Raw genomic sequence first — 17,424 nt, 5'->3', positions numbered from 1 at the left:
TTTAGTCTTTTTTATCATGATTTAAAATGTTACGTATTAAGAAAGTATGCACCCAAAAAAATCGTATTTGTTTATCTCTATACCCTGTTCACAAGAAAAAATTCACTGTTAATAATAATGAAGAATTCGTGGGATAAGGTAAAATTAAGCAATTTCAATATTCCGTGTTTTTGGTACTTCAGGAAGTTAACAAAATATTATTCTAAACACAATTTTTTATTATCTAGGTGATGAACTCCAAAAGAGCCGTCATTGTCAATTTCCATGCAGAGTGGTGTGAGCCATGCAAAATTTTAACACCAAAATTATCAGAATTTGCAACCAAATGAAGATGTAGACTTAGCAATTGTTGATGTAGAATCACATGTAGATTTAGTACATACTTTTGAAGTTAAAGCTGTGCCTGCTGTTGTTGCTGTTAAGAGATGGCATGTCGTTGATAAATTTATAGGATTAGTGGATGCGAATATGATTGAAAATCTTATTAAAAAATTAGAGCAAAATGATCCACAAGATGAAGGCAAATAAATATTTTAAGCAATGTACAATAATTATATATTCAAGCCAAAATCTTGTTTATGAGCTAAGTTAAAAAATCTTCAAAATCCTGCACATGATGTAAAAATATCTTAAACATGGTTATAATAAGTTACAATTTAAAACTCTCTTTTAGCCTTAGTTTTTTTAAAAAGGCACAATATAAATGAATGTTTTCAAATACTAATTGGGCAATAATAATCGCTAACAATATTAGTGCACATCAACGTTGACTCTGTTACGACACTGCCTAACAATGTTATTGTTTATATCACAAAATGAATATATTTAAATACAATCTCATTGTTATAATAAAAAAATGTGCATCATTACTATTTATTTTTGTAATTCAAAAAATCGCTAGTAACTGGATAATTAAAAATGCAATAATTAATTTTACCAAGAATTAATTTGCAAAAAGCATAGTTGTAAAGTATCTATATACGTTTTGATATTTTTGACTGTATTTATATTATACTTCAAATAATTTGTATATAATAAACAATTAATAGTAATAAACATATGTATTTTAATTATGTTTTATTTACATGTAATAATAGGATAATCAATTAAAAAATTCAGTCTAATCATTTGAGCCCATTACGAAACCTAAAAGTCAAATGGAATAATCTTGTACTTGTGCTATTTGCATATTTAGCACGTTTATTTAATCATTTAACTATATTTATCAGCTTAAAAGTCATTTTCATTCCTTATCAATAAATGAATAATAATCGCAATTTTTTTTATAATTTGATTGGTTTCGTAAAAGGTTCTTGCGTTTAAGGCAACTTTGAGAGCAGGACAACCATTTCAAAAGATTCTGTTTGTATTATGTATACATATAGTATATTTGTATACTATACGTATACAGTAATATATGTATATATATATATATATTAAGTTAATATTGTCTAGGTTACGTCATATATCAGTATATATAGTTATATAATATATGATAATATAATAATATATATACTATAGTAATATATATAGTATCTATATCTATCTATATATATTCAATAGAATTCAAGAACAGAATCATTACATGTTATAAGTCTAATACAAAGAGATGAAATGATAAACCAACTGAGAAATTTTTGATTTTGATATTTTTGTTACTAGTACTGGGTACTAGTTGTATAAAGAATTTATAGGAATAGTCAATAGAGCATCAGATATTCATAATTGAATATAATAAGAAAATTCATACTCATAAGAAAATGCTAAATGCATTATAAATAAAAGCATATATATTAAATTTGGAGAAAAAGAATGTCGATAATATACTTTTCATAAAAATAATATAATAAAAAATAATATAAACAATTTCAAGTCAAGCTATATGTATCTCTTCGAATTATTTATAAATAATTTCATCTCAAATTTATACATATATATGCAAATAGAGCCATTTGTGTACACCATTCATTTAAATCAATAGAATTCTTAGATCCCATTCAATAAAAAGAATATTAATTCGTGTTTTTACAAATGACGCATAGATGTACATAATAATTATAATATAGCTTATGAATTGTACACGTATTTTTATACATATGCGCAAACATACTATAATTTACATGATCACAAATATATACAATTCCTAGATTAATTTTTAATTAATTATATAACTTAATTTTAACAAAGACTGTACAAAATCCGTAATAAAATATATTGCATTATGTACATGCATGCTTAAAATATCAACGATATATATATATATATATATATATATATATATATATATATATATATGTAAATATATATAGATCATGTTGCCATTTTTGTGTGTGCGTAACCACTACTTATCGGTTAACTTCCTATTTTTCCTGCATATTAAAATAGGTATAAATATCTTTTATGCGGAAGATATATAATTACTGAAAAAATAAATATTTGTATACACCGTCTTACAATTAAATATAGAGAAACTATTTTATAGACAATAAAAGATTCCTATCTAGTCTTAGTTAAATACTTTTCATTATATTCAATATATATTATAAATATTTTAAATTCAATTATGCGTTAAATAAATATTAAAGATTGAAGCTAATATATAATGATAAGGCTTTGTGACTCTGTACTTGTTTTATATATACAAAAAGGATATATGCAATTAGTTTACAAAATAAGTATTGAATATAAAAATGGAAAAATAATTAAAACGCAGCTAAAAATTTATAATTTTCGCGATTGATATATTATATATATATATATATATATATATTATATCTATATATATGCGTGTGTGTGCAGATATGAGCAAGCATTAAATAATTTCAAGATTTCAAAATTTTGGTGATATTTTTAGATTAATTGCTATACAATATAAGTATACAGAAATTTTCTTGTATTTTATAAATATGTTTGAAACACAAAATAGAACAGCGTCATCACGATACGTTTTGTACAAATATTTTTAATTTGTAAAACAATTCAATTTTCGTACCATAAAAGCAAATAAATAAAAAAAATAGTTCAAATTTAGTTGATCATTCGATCTTGAAGTTTTAGTGATTTTCATCTCATATTTTTTACTATTTCATAAATAGTATATTTGAGAAAAAAAACTATACGTAAAATAACAAAACCATAATTTGCTTGGAAATATGTTTAAAGTTTTGGCCAACTGAATTAACGTAGTTGCAAGGTTTGGCGTAAAATATAAATGATGCGTTTTAATATAAATTTTAGTTGATACATCAAATTAATTCTATTCCAGTTTTAGCGACAGGAACATAGTGACCATCTATATTTAATAAAACGATGACTTTACCGCAATGCGATCTTTGTGCAGGATCGGCATGACCAGGCCGCCAGTAATGAACAATTGTACCAGTCATATCTTTCTGAGGCACCCATCGGCCCCAAGCAGAACGTCCGCCAGCTTTGCGCATTTCTTCGCAAGGCCAGACAACGTCTATGCGACGACCTAAATCTAAGCAATCGTAAACCTGCAAAACCATTTATTTAATAATATATTTCTATTAGTTCTGTTTCTTTAATGTTTCGATTTTAAAATTTAAAAAATACTGTAAATGTAAGTTAAAAATATTATTTTCAAACCTGTGCAGGATCTACAATTCTTGCCAAAGTATTTAATGAATCTGCATCTTTCTCAAGTTCTTCAGATACATCAATCAAGTGTGTAGGGCTTTGCTCTGGTTCTTGACCGCTACCGTGGTTTTCATCATAATCACCAGAATTCTCAGTTTCTTCACTAGAGGCACTTTGTACTTTATTAGTCACAGTAACATCAATTTCTTTGATCGCTCCACTCGGAACAATGTCAACCTGTTCGTCATCTTCTGAAATTTTATATGAGCATTATAAAGATAGTCAAAAATTGACATAAATAAAAGAAATGAAAGAAATGACATAAATAAAAGAAGTACTATCAATATGTACTCTAATTAAAATGCAAACTATTAATAGAAAATATACAGATAATTGGTTTTGAGAACAATCAATAACATGCAATAATACAATTCTACTAAAAGTATACCTGAAGCTTCACTATCACTGTCCTTATCTTCATGGATGTCTTCACTGCAATTTTTCTGCCTATCACTACCATCATGAGAAACTATGATTTCATTGTCTTGTAAATTATTTCTAATTTTTCTATTTTGAACAGCAGTTCTTTCTCTATCTATCTTATTCAACAATGCCGCTACACCAGGTTCGCAATCTCTTGTAACTGCTGCACGAACCACAGCAGGTAATGAAGCCCCAGTTTGGCGTAATATGTTTTCGCGACCCGACTGGGAAGCGGCTACCGGTAGCGTACTGCTGCTTCTATTTAAAAAAAAAAAACAAATTTGTAATATACATTATGAGCTTAAGATTTTACTTAACTTATTAAACCAATTTAATCAATAATAGCTTCATTATTTAAGTTTTCAAATACCTATTTCCATTGTGTTCTAAAAGTTGCACATTATTATTAAAATTATTATTATTAATAAAACTCTTTACTTGCCTTGGTTCTAGACGCTGTCTGGCAAAAATGCTATCATAGAATCCATTTAAAGCTTCCCTAATAACTGCACCAGAATTTTCAGCACTGTTACTAGAAGTATTTGTTCCCAAACCTGACACATTTTCTCCTTCGTGCCCAGAAGCATTATTCGAGAATTCATTCCCAGAAGCGATATTTCCTCCTGATCGTTCTAATACGCTCAGGAATTCAGATATCCGACCTGCTACATGATAGGCGTATTCTAGATCGGCTTTGTTAAGTTTGCTCACATTCACACTTTCGTGTTCAATCCAGTCCGAAACATATTTAAAACGATCCTGTATGAAGAGATATATATATATATATATATATATATATATATATATATATATATATATGTATATACATAATGAATACATTTAAATTAGAATAAAAAATTAAGGCACATGCAGAGAGTACCATAACATTTTCATTTGCCAGAAAAAGAAACTATTTTGTTTATACATTGAATGTGTACGGACAGTGCTAAAACCATGAAAGCATTCAGATTATATTTAATAGTTCTCCTGGTCAAGTTCATCATCAATTTTTAAGATTTCACTTATCATAGGCAGAAATTTTATTTAATAATACAGTAGGCCCTCGCTTTACACGGCACTCTGGGTACACGGTTCCCATACTACACGGAGCTAAAAATCCGACTCCCTCCGACTACACGGACTTCTTATTACGCGGTATTTGGTCAACAGCCCATAAGTTCGTTATGCAAAAGGGTATTGATGTAAATTTTGTTATCGACTTTTATCTTTTAGACATGCCTGATTGTATAATAGCCGCCTAAGAACACGTTTGAGCTGACTACTGCGTCGCGCCAATTTTTGAATAAGGTGTCAATGTCCTACACGTCATTTTGTCCGTATTTCTACTACTTCAAGTTGTATTTCTTGGTCTCCATACAACGCGATAAAAATGGTGCGATTTGTACCAACTCTGAGTCTCTCATAACACGGTTCCCATACTGCACTATGTAAGGTTCCATAGAACGCACTACGAATTAGCCTGAATTGTATGTTAAATACGAGTTTCTTATAGCACGGTTCCTATACTGCACGGTACGCACTTGCCGCGTAAAGCGAGGGTTTACTGTATATGAAAATATCCTCAATACCAAAGACCTCTGCTTCACTTAAGTAGAATATTCAGAAGTGAGAATAGAGGTAAAAATTAATACTGCGGTATAACTTAGGATCTATTTAGATAGTTATTACCATAATAAAAGAAATCTAGTTTCAACATGATAATAACACAATATCACTTACACTAGTTTTTTCCTTATCAATTGCATCAGAATCTGTATTACCACTATTGTCTCGTTCTAGTGATGCTCCTCTTTGATCTTTATTTTCAGTTCTTGAGAAGTTTGTGCTGTTATTATTGAGTCCAATATTTTCTTTCTGATCAGTTCCGCTCATAGAACTTTTGTTATTAAGAAAACCGGCTAGCAATGTAGAACCAGATGGCTTATTTGTTACAGATGCCATAGTTTGTGAAGATCCATAAGGCGATAATGGAATACCTATGAAATACGTTATATGCAATATTCAGTCTTTTCAGAATTAGATTATTTTTTATATAATTTTTATCATCATGAGTTGACTCAATGTGGTATAAAATTAGGTATTGTATCCCTTAAAGGCATGTAAATATCTCATTGAAAATTACCAATATTTCCGCCAACAGGTGTAGTTTGCAAAGCTCCTTGCTGTTGTGCAGCAGGCGTTAATGTATTAGCTAATGTTGCGGTGCCAGTGAGAGTGTTGGCTCGTTCGGTACAGCTGCTTCCTAAAACGGACTCGCCCAAATTTATTTGCTCGCCGCTACTACAACCTTGTCGACATCTTGTTCGAATTCTGAATTCGATATTATATTGTAAATTAAATACAATTGATTATCGCTTTTCAGAACATTATACTATCATACATAAAATATATAAATATAATAATGAGAACACCATGTTTTATCCAAATAAAATCATAATACACATTTCTGATGAACTACCTCATCATACATAAGGCAATTATTATTTTATTAAATTTACCTTCTCCACAAAGAAACAACTGTTTGTTTAAGTGTAGAAACTGTAAACGGTCCTCCTACAACACTTGTTATACCTTCATGAGTATCCACATAGGACGTAGTTAGAGGAGACACATATATCGGGTAGCCTGAAATTATTAATTGATTAATTATTAAAGACATCAAGATTGTTCACGTTTCTAAAGTACCACATATCATGTCTGTGAAAAAAAGAACTATGTGTAAGTAGTATTATGTCTTGAGGAAAGTTGGATAAACTTTCCGGTATTTTGTAAATAATCGACATGAGCAGTTAGAATTGAAATTAGTGAATTTTCAAATTGTTACAATAAAATTAACTGTTCATTTCGAAAATAAATTTTTCACTTTTTATTAAAAACTTGTCAATGCAATTTGCAGTTGATATTCTACACAATATACACCCTGCAAGTTTGAACTCACTTGGGATTTTTTTTTTATCACTTTATTTATCTTTCTCCTCAGACAGTTTAATATAAGTATTGATATAGAAAATCATTTTAAGAATGATTATTGGGCGTTTCCTTTAAATTCTCATGTATTTAATGTACAGAAAATAGGTTAATTTTCGAAATATTGTAAAATGTACAATGTTACAAATTATCACTTTGATTACATTAACTATTTTTTTGAACTCAAATTAACTTTCACTCGATGCATCATTTAAATCATCAACGACTGGATTGATTTTTTTCGTTTTACCGAAAAAAATTCAAAAATATCACATGTAAATGTTTTTAACTCGTAAATTAAATGTAATTCTTGACAAATCTGTTACATTAAACTGAATGATGAATAAAAAAGACAGCAATTTTCCTAAGTGAGCGCTTAACTTCCTTCAATTTGGGTCTGAAACAATTCACAATGGCGCCGAAAAACCATAATTAAAATAATATTAACTTCTCCTGCGGAGGGTTAAGGTTAATAACTAGTAATTTAGTATTGTTCTTTTTTTACATAGATTTAGCTAAATAAATTGAGTTTCCGGTGGACTTGATCCTTGATGCAAATTTATAATCTCACCTATTGGCTGATCACATGAACTATTAATGATATTCCTGAGGGCCTGCTTAGCATTCTGAATGCTCCCTCTTTCCGGATTTCTATTACGCAAATAGACTAATTCTTGCTGTTGTCCAGCCCATAAACCGCGCACGCATTCGCGGTTTAGTTTTATTACTCGAAAAGATAAATGACGTTTAAGAAGCCGGATAACCCGATACTCATCTGCTCCATCATCCATAACATGCCTGCAAAAAAAAATCAATGTAGAAAATTTACCTACTATTTAAAAATTTCATTCTATACAAAATTAATTATTTTGTAACTTATTCTTATAAATTAATATTAGTTCAATTATATTACCTTAAAGCAAGTAAATTCGGAGTTCCACTTAACACTGCAGCCCGCCAGGCAGGATCAGCCTCATGTGATATCACCAGTCCTCCGCATTGTGCTGAACATGTGCCATCGCAAGCATTTTCTTGATCCAATGTTTCACTCAAACTCGTCGATTGGCGGTTATCTTCTGATCTTCTATTTCTTGAAACTCTAGACTGATGTTGCCGGAAACTTTGATGAGAATATGACCTAGAACGCCTCTGAGAAGATGCCGGTTGAAGTTTTGATGAAAGTTCAGATTGAGAATCTTCATCGCCGCAATTCTGTTAATGAAAGTTGACAAGTTTAACAATAAGTTAAATTGAAAGTTGGAGTAACTGTGGCAAAGATACTTTGAGACTATAATAATAATAATAAGACATAAGACTCTAATAATAATAATATTAATTATTTGCATATTTAGTATTTCTGTATGTAGCATGCTTTTTAGTGAAAATTTCTAATTAAACATGGCGTTATATAATAACAAATAGTTGAGATAGGAAATTTAAAGACAATCAAAATTTAATATTCAATACTTTACTCTGATGATAAACTTGTCTCCATTATATTTTAGTGTTGACAAATATTATAACGTTTTTCAAAATGAATTTAAAAAAAGTTGATTATATTATTTACTGTATTATGTAGTTTTCATAACAAATGGCTGGGGCAAGAAATATATAGACTCTTGAAAAAAATTTATCAAATACCTGAAAATGGCGTTGATTGGAAGACGTATTTCCTGTAATGAGATCCTCTTCGCGCCGAGCGCGCGCTTGCTCGGCTCGCCTGGTGCATACGCCACTCATAGAACCAAATAAAATAGCAGGATCTTCATACTCGTCCGGCGATAGAAAATGATCCTGCAACAATTCATATTTATGAATTACAAAATATCATTCTGAAGTCTATAAATATTGTAATATTAATTGACAAGAAGTTTTTTTTTATATGTACACTTTTAATATTATAATAAATTTATCAGAAATAAACTGTAATATACTATAGAAATAATTATATACCTGATGCAATTTCAATGCCATTCTTACTGCGGGCGCCACAACAGTATGTAACAGGTCCATATCAGCAAAAACCCATTCATCTCTTGGGCTGGTAACTCGAAAATCACCCTTGAATAACGCATGTAGCCCATGTAAAAAAAATTCAACGGAACTCACGGAATGATGGGCCACCGCACCCAAAGCTCTTCGTCCAAGAATGGACAGACCCAATACTAAAGATACAAGAGGGGAAGATCGAGATGCATCTAGGTTTGAACTACGACGAGACTGTATAAATAATATGCATAAATTAAGTTGCAAGTTTTATACAATAAGAAATAGTTGAAGTTAAAAGTAAGTAGTTAAAAAATGGATATAATATGCAGATAAAACAGGAAAACCCTTAGCTGTTTGCTAAGTATTATCCTGTGGATTTCAGACCTTCATAAAGACTATTTATAAAGTAAACTCACTGCACAATATTGTATCCAGTCCATGTAAACATTGCAAAAACTTCCTCTAGTTATACCCGAAGCACGAAAATCATAATCTTCATCTAGATTGTGATTGAAAACTGGATCAACATCCACATATTTACTATTATTCCAAGTGGTTTCCAATGATTTCTGTACATGTGATTTTGAAGATAACCAAGATTGAAGTTTCTCGGAAATTGTTGTATAGTATATAATACTCTGAAAAGTTAAATTAGAATTTAGAAACTTCTTAATTTAAATCTTTATTACAAAATTAAAACAAAAATTTAAAAATATATAAATAATATTGGAAATAACAACTTATATGTTAAAACAGATTTTTTTTAATTTGATTTGAAAATATTAATATTAATTTGCAAATATAATTTGAAATAAGGTCATATCTTGAAGATTTAATATGACGTTATTGTTTGTCATTATTTATGAAAAGTTAAATGCAATAACTATACACGACCAAATTATTTTATATTGCTTTATTAATGGCATTAGTATGATAAAATAATACCTTGACATAATATGTTATGAGAACTTTTCGAAACTCAAATACTTGCAGAGTTGTAATAGCCGAATTATCTGATATTGAATAGCCTTCTAAAACATAGTGTGAAGATGCCACATGCCAAGCAAGCCAGCGCACAAAGAACATAGCATTTAATGATAGCATGTGGGGTAAGTGGCCAGGTTGAAAGCAACAGCAACCTAGAAAAAATACATAAACAATTATTTACTTACATCACACAAATTTTTAATGACAATTATAAAAACGTGTATATAAAATTATATAATTTTATGCATTACCATCGTTATCTTCAACACCCTCTGATATGGCTTCTACCTCTCTTTGTTGACAATACGTCCCTCTAAACTCAAGACCTCTCACTTGAAAAGTACAGAGACCATTTCCTAGTTCTATTATGTGCACAAGACAATTAAGATAATCTGATGCTAAAACTGTAATAATATTATATATATTGTTTTCAATTGTAGGATAACACTATTTGATAATAATAAAACATATATATTCCTGTCTCACCAAAACAATCTCCCTGAGATACTGGTCCCCATTTTCCTAGTTCGAGATCTCCTGCCAAAGAATGTTGAAGTGATCGAGTTAAATGCTCATAAAAAATGCTATTTAAATTATTATCATCCGAGACTACAAGATCTCTTTCTAAATGTGAAGCTAATCTAGTATTTGAATGATCTGCTCGTCTTGTATTGTAGTCACGTTCCCAAAATTTCATCGGCCGTACATATGATGTTATAAAAATTGCACTTCCTACATAAAAAGTAAAAAAAAATGATATAACAAAACAGTCACAAAAATAATATATAATATTTAATTTAAAATATGCTTTAGTGCACAATATTTATTGAAGATAATCAAAAACAAATTAAAATAATAAAATCTTACCTAAAAATGGACTAAGAGGAGCTGAAAGCACAGCACTAATGCCTGCCTGCAGGAAAAGCATTGCTGAATGTGGCACACTGAAGGGTTGTGCAAAAGCATGGAAAGCTGATCCCCAAGTAATTTGCCATGGAGCTATATATGTTACCACAAACTGAAACTATAGAAAATATGAAATGAATGATATGCCTTTTTAACAAACCTATATTATTTTATCATTATCAATTTACCTTAAGTAATAATTCACTAAGTTTTCTGTATCCGATGGTCGCCAAAGGCAAGTCAATAAGAAATGTTTCACTACATGACTTACAATCAAACGAAAAAAACAATTCAGCAAAAATAAGAATTTTGAATTGTATTGCAGGATCAGAATAGCATGATCGAAGAACTGTAAGTAATGATAAATACATAAATATTAATTTTGAATTTCATTATATATTAAATTATAATAAGCATATGCTTGCTTTCTTGACATAATTAGTATATAACATAGATTTTTCAAATTAGAGAAAAAAGTCTCACATTTTAAACCGCATATCACAACTAAAAACGTTCCCAACACAGGACCAAACTTATCAGCAATTTTTAACGAGTCCGCAGTCAATGTCGCTAATGCAAGCAGCGGCAGCAGAGCGCATTTTTCTGCTGTAGCTAGCAGCGCCGCCACACGTTCGAACCATGGAACATTCAAAGCGACCCGCAAATCCCTCCCATGAGGCAGAGTACTGTGATTTATTACTGGTGAGGTACGTAGTATAGGATGAGATGCACATAACCAGGGCAGATGTGACCGAAGCTGCGGTACCAGATAATGTAAGATAAAACCAACACAACCAGCAGTTATTCTTAACACCTGCAAAAGCAAAATTTTTTTGTGATTGATATGGATTCAGAAAAAAAATTACTTTCTTGTTACAAAAATAACAACACATCTTTTTGATTTTTTTTCACGAGATATTTTTGCTAAACATGTTGTTCTACATTTATTGAATAAATTTTGTATTTTTGTAACAAAAATACTGCTTTTTTATCTCAGAACATGATCAGTTAGAAGTATCATTAATAGATTGGGGTGGTTAATTGATTAATTTTATATTGAAAATATACTTGCTCTATTTAGATCAGGCTGAAGAACAGTGAATACTGTACTAGAATGTAAGGCCAGCACAGCAACAGCTATCAAAGGGCAAATTAAAAGATCATTTCTTAATCTTGCTGTTACTGTAGCTAAAAGTTTTCCTGGTAATGGATCCGATTGATCAGAATTACCAACAGCACCAGGACCATGAGATTTTATACTAGGATCAAGTGTGTGAGTATTTCCAGATTTTTGGCACGTTTTAGATAAATCTGCAAATTATTAGATAATTAATTCATTATCCATGTTACTAATAAAGATAAAAACCTAATATAAAACATGTAATATAAAACCAGATTTCTTGATAAAAAAAAAGATTATTAGAAATAATTAACCTATAAAGTTGCTATCCTGTCCTGAACACCTTCTCGTTTCTGTTTCGGCTGAACTTTCTCCACATGTCGTACTTTCCGAACTTTCGCGCCTCTCATCTGTTGTGCTAACTTTCTTTTCTGCCGCCGCTATAACGGGCGTGTAGAAGAACTCATTTGGCAATACATGTCTTTTAATCAAAACCCACAGTTGGGCATAATCACTTGCACATCTGCTCAAATGATATGATAAAGAAACCAGTAATGCACAGAATATTGAGAACAAGATATGTTGAGTGCTTCCTGCTTCTATCAAACCAGCATAGGCAGGTCCCACTAAAAGGAGAACCACGAATATGGATCTTAAGACACCAAAAAATGCTGCTAATGTGCTGCAAGTTGCATTTCCACCAAATATATGCATATCAGTTTGTTCTAATGTGTAAGCAGCAAATGTGTTGATTTGAGGAAATAAACCAAGACTAAATGCAATTGGAAACAATAGTATAAATGTGCAAAGGCAGTCTCTAGTGTTGCGAAGTACGGAGTCTGTATTCACAGCAAATGTGTAAATAGTGAGGTTTGTTGTTGGAGAAGAAGATTGCATAATCTGGAAAATAAATGTAAAGTCAAATAATCATCTATAATATTGGTTAATTTTATTATTGAAGACAGATATAAAGTCATGCTGTACATCAAAATCATGTATTTCTAAATCATGTATTAACACTATCACTTTTTAAAGATAAAATTATGAAAATGAAGTTATATTTCATTGCACAATATTACTCTTTCATGGCATATCATAACAAATAAAATCATTTGACATTTGATATTTAAGTTTATTATTAAAAAATTATAGGATAAACATACTTAAAAATATATATACCTATAGAAAATACAAATTAAAGGTATTGAAACTTACCCTCTCTTCGAGCCATTTATTCGTCACAAGTACAATTGTAGTGCACAAACATAGATACACAGGCCTAGAATAAGCAGCAGCCTTGTTGAAACCATGTACAGGTGAAGCAGCATCTGGTTGAACACTCTTCAGCAAAGAGTACTGAGCTCCAGCTAAAGTCAAACAAAATGCCAGAGCACCGGCGTCACAATACAATCCTGCTTGCAAAACAAGCGACCCCAAAATAGAACACAATGTGGCAAGAACTACTGAAAGAATAACCTAAAAAATACATTAATATATCCATCGAATAGTCAAAGATTGTTTATTGGTTAACAATGAAGCAAATCTGGTTTTCTGTAAAGTATAAAGTATGCCAAACCTCATATATACTGCTATCTCTGTCAAATAAAGCCAATAATAATAGACGATCCATTGTTATTTGCAAAGTTGGACCATGTTTCCATAAATGCAACTTATAACGTTTTTTCTGCTGCTGTTGCAGTTGTTGTTGCTCTAGTTGCTGTTGCTGTTTTATAACAGCAGCTGCTGCACTTTCTACATCTTCTCTAAATCTGAGCAAAACATTATCACAATAAATATATATTTAATATACTTTTTAGCAAATGTAATGTTGTACGCATTTCATATTTTTCCAAAGAAACAAATGTCAGTCAACTCGAAAAAATTAACATATTGAAAATTTTATTTGTGAAAGTGAAAATAAAAAAACTAATATTTACATATTAATACTATTAAAATTTTTATATTAGAAAACGCTGGAATAAATACCTAAATCTTGCAGCAACAGGAGCAAATCCACCCTCTAATCCTAAACTACTTAAAGGTCCAGTGCTCCCTACTATACTGGTCCTTGTAATACCAGACCCAATACGAATTCCAGGAGCGGTAAATCTATCAGATACGTCATATAAAGGTGATGAGCCACCATTGTTAGTTAGGCTTGTCATGTCGTTGTTCAAAGATGCTGATCCTTCACCTGATGCAATAAGCGCGGAAGTTATCATAGAAGCAGCATCTTGACTGGCATTTCTTCTATTGGAATGATGACTTTGTTGTTGCAGTGACGTTGATGCTAAAAACAAAATCAAGAATGTGAGCAAAATATGTGCTAATGTGCATTGTTACAGTCATCTTTCCGTAAGACCGTCGCTTAATAAAAGATATTTATTATAATTCAATTCATAATTATTGTTTAGAACTTACTTTGAGAAGGACTAGAAGTTTTACTAAATGTATATGATCTCCATTTGCCATATTCATCCATAAAACAGTGAATAGCACCTTCAGAAGTATCATCAAAAGATGTAGCAAAATGCATATTATCTCTTTGATGTAAAGCCTTCGAGATGCATACCTAATGTGGATAAAAATATAGTTATATGCAGAATTAAAATATGCATTTTATTGCAACTATTAACAAATATAATGTGTCCAGCATTATTTCAATCTTTGGGATAATTCTAATATTAATATTGTTATTAAGAGTCTACATCTTGTAAGTTTAATTGAGAATAAATCAAACTTGTATATAAATCTATGAAAATTTTTTTTATTTTGGTTACAAGAACTTTCAACATTATAAACTTCTTTGAATTTACAAAATAATAATTACACACTAAAAATTAATTCACTACTTGCCTCCACTTTTCTAGCAGGATCCGAACTGCCCTCCACACCTGCTTCTTCAGGTGTGGATGTTGCCATTACCTTTATTGCACTTGTTGCTTGTGGTGGATTTCGCACCCTCGGTGTTCGTGTACTACGTTTTAACTTTCTTACTCTGTTCCTAGCATTTCGATCCATGGCATTTAAACGTGGCCTCATATAACCACTACTACTTGCAACACCCTCATTAGTAGTATCCACATCATCTAAGATTAGTTTAAATTATATATATATATATACCAATTCATTATAATAACGGTAAAATGATAAATTATACCATTGTCATCATTAGGAGAAGAAGCACTTTGCAATGTTCCACAGTCCTCTTTATTATTATCAGCTTTTTCAATTGATGGTGTCTGTTGAGAACCAGAGACTGAACTCATCATTGTACCAGATGAAATTGGAGATGATGAAGATATTGCAAATAATCTCCTGGAATTTCATAGAAAGAATTATAAACATTCATAAATAGTTGAAACTAAATTAAAATGTAATATAAAAAGTTGTAATATGTAATATAATATAAAAGTAGATTGTGAATCTGTTGATCAATTATTCTATAAAGACTAATTTACATATAAAGCCTCACGAGAACATGAAACATTTCATTGAACATGATATATAATTTTTTTTTACAAGAAACAAACTTCAATCTATAACTATCAGATATTTACAAACTTACTGTAATAAGTACCTTCTAAAACGAGTTTCTGCATCTCCAGCTTGAGTATTAGTTCTGGTAGCTTTTGGTATAGCTCCTAAATTTTTCGGCAATTTCTGAATACATCCATCACTTGCTCCTGCAGTGTCAGCAATCTATAAAAAGTTGTATACCATGATAAATCAATTGAAACCACTTTTCAAAATCAATCTATTTTATAAGCAAAATGAAATAAACATATTTCATACTGGGGTTTAATATGATTAAAAATTAAGGTAATAAAAATATAATAAAGTGAATGTAATGAAGTAATATAACTTTTTTAAGAGATGGCTATATTTAACTTACTCCTTTAACACTACTAGATTCACTTTCACTATGAAAGAGTAATTCAAGTCCACTGGGTTCTCTATTTGGTAACAAATCTTTCGAACTAACTGCACGTTCAGTTTGATTTTTGGAACTATATTTGACATTCAAATCCGCAGTGCTAGCAGATGTTTTTGCTTTGCAACTGCTTTGCGATTTGCCACTAACATTTTTGCTTAGAATTTGATGATGATCTGTTTTAGTTCGATCTAGGAGTGGAGATTGAGAACCATTATTTTCTGTATCTGAATCATCACTTTGAGCACCTGAATTTAAAGAGTAAGTAAATCTATTTATTAATATATATATATATATATATATATATATATATATATATATATATTAGTTTTTCAGAGTGAAGCTTTAATCTACAAATTTAATTAACAAACCTTTAATTGATACATCCGAGTCTGTGTCTGATCCCACTCTGCTAAATCCACTGTCTGTGTCATCAGAAACATCATCATTTGAACGTCTCAAAGTTTCTTCAACCTGCTTCTCGTCTACAGTCTCAGCAATTGGATAAACATTATCAACCACTGTTGCTAACAAAAAATATATATGAAGAGTGCAAACATTTATTTATTTTTAAATTTGACAGGGAACAAAAATATATGTACTATATTAAGAGTTAATAACGTTTTAAAATATTAGGTCCTTATTTATTTTCGATATTTAATTAATAATAATTTATATAGACTCAAATTGTAGTCATTTTTTAATCTAAATTTAAAACAATTGTATTTAATATTACTGAAAATAATTAAATTAAAAGATAAATAGTTAAATGTTGAAATATTAAATTATTATTTATTATTATAATTAATTATTCTGATTAAATTAAGAAATCTATTTATCACTATATGTGACATAAGGTAATAAAGTTTATTTACAAGAATAAAAGCAACAATAAAACATATTTCTTGGTTATGCTACATAAACATTTCTGTATTTGATATATTAAAAACTCACTAAAATTCTGTTGACTACTATCCCTCAGCAAAGCAAGCAGATACCCATTGTCATTTCTCACTAACTTCTTACTCGGTGGCGGATTTTGCCCAACAAGTAGAGCTTCAGCACTATTTGGATGTACTGCCAAGTTACTGATAGAACTGGACGCAGGGCAAGTTTCCAATGCTGCACTTTTAATTCTCCGAACCGCGTTTATTGGCCCTCTTTGTTGGTTATTATTTAAATTGGCACTCCTTTGAGATGGATTGTGATTACTCGCTTGATGACGTGTGGACCTGTGGTTCCCAGATGTAACGTTCGAATGGCGTCTACGGGATAATTGGACGGAAGTAGAAGGAGCAAGTTGAAGAGATGATTTTGTGCAATATTCTGAAAATATTGTTCATTATTTGAGAGAACTCTCATACATTTCATATAGTTGTATAATAGGGTGGTCCTTAAAATAGTCATTTTCGAATTT

The 17,424-nt window shown here is 30.3% G+C and overlaps 1 protein-coding gene and 1 pseudogene across 1 annotated transcript; one reads left to right on the top strand and one right to left on the bottom strand.

Annotated features, from left to right (window-relative positions):
- The first annotated feature begins 117 nt into the window (after positions 1 to 117).
- On the top strand, positions 118 to 528 carry LOC113365386 (annotated as a pseudogene).
- Positions 529 to 3,056: 2,528 nt separating this feature from the next.
- On the bottom strand, positions 3,057 to 17,333 carry LOC113365385 (pecanex-like protein 1; the record flags this gene model as incomplete). The annotated part of the gene is made up of 30 exons (XM_026606957.1): positions 3,057 to 3,497; positions 3,610 to 3,851; positions 4,049 to 4,341; positions 4,526 to 4,842; positions 5,824 to 6,080; positions 6,227 to 6,414; positions 6,603 to 6,729; positions 7,643 to 7,869; positions 7,985 to 8,283; positions 8,713 to 8,865; positions 9,025 to 9,291; positions 9,477 to 9,698; positions 10,006 to 10,199; positions 10,299 to 10,451; positions 10,534 to 10,779; positions 10,915 to 11,071; positions 11,142 to 11,302; positions 11,437 to 11,767; positions 12,026 to 12,264; positions 12,388 to 12,973; positions 13,289 to 13,549; positions 13,650 to 13,842; positions 14,060 to 14,363; positions 14,495 to 14,645; positions 14,930 to 15,162; positions 15,234 to 15,391; positions 15,642 to 15,775; positions 15,969 to 16,255; positions 16,379 to 16,528; positions 16,962 to 17,333. Coding segments are annotated over 30 exons (7,154 nt in total), but the record flags the coding sequence as incomplete, so codon positions are not given.
- Positions 17,334 to 17,424: the final 91 nt, after the last annotated feature.

Source organism: Ctenocephalides felis, unplaced genomic scaffold, assembly GCF_003426905.1.
Source record: "Ctenocephalides felis isolate EL2017-DRISC unplaced genomic scaffold, ASM342690v1 CF-g0.4_SCAFFOLD_00971, whole genome shotgun sequence".
Taxonomy (NCBI): domain Eukaryota; kingdom Metazoa; phylum Arthropoda; class Insecta; order Siphonaptera; family Pulicidae; genus Ctenocephalides; species Ctenocephalides felis.
This window is presented reverse-complemented; position numbering and strand designations above follow the sequence as displayed.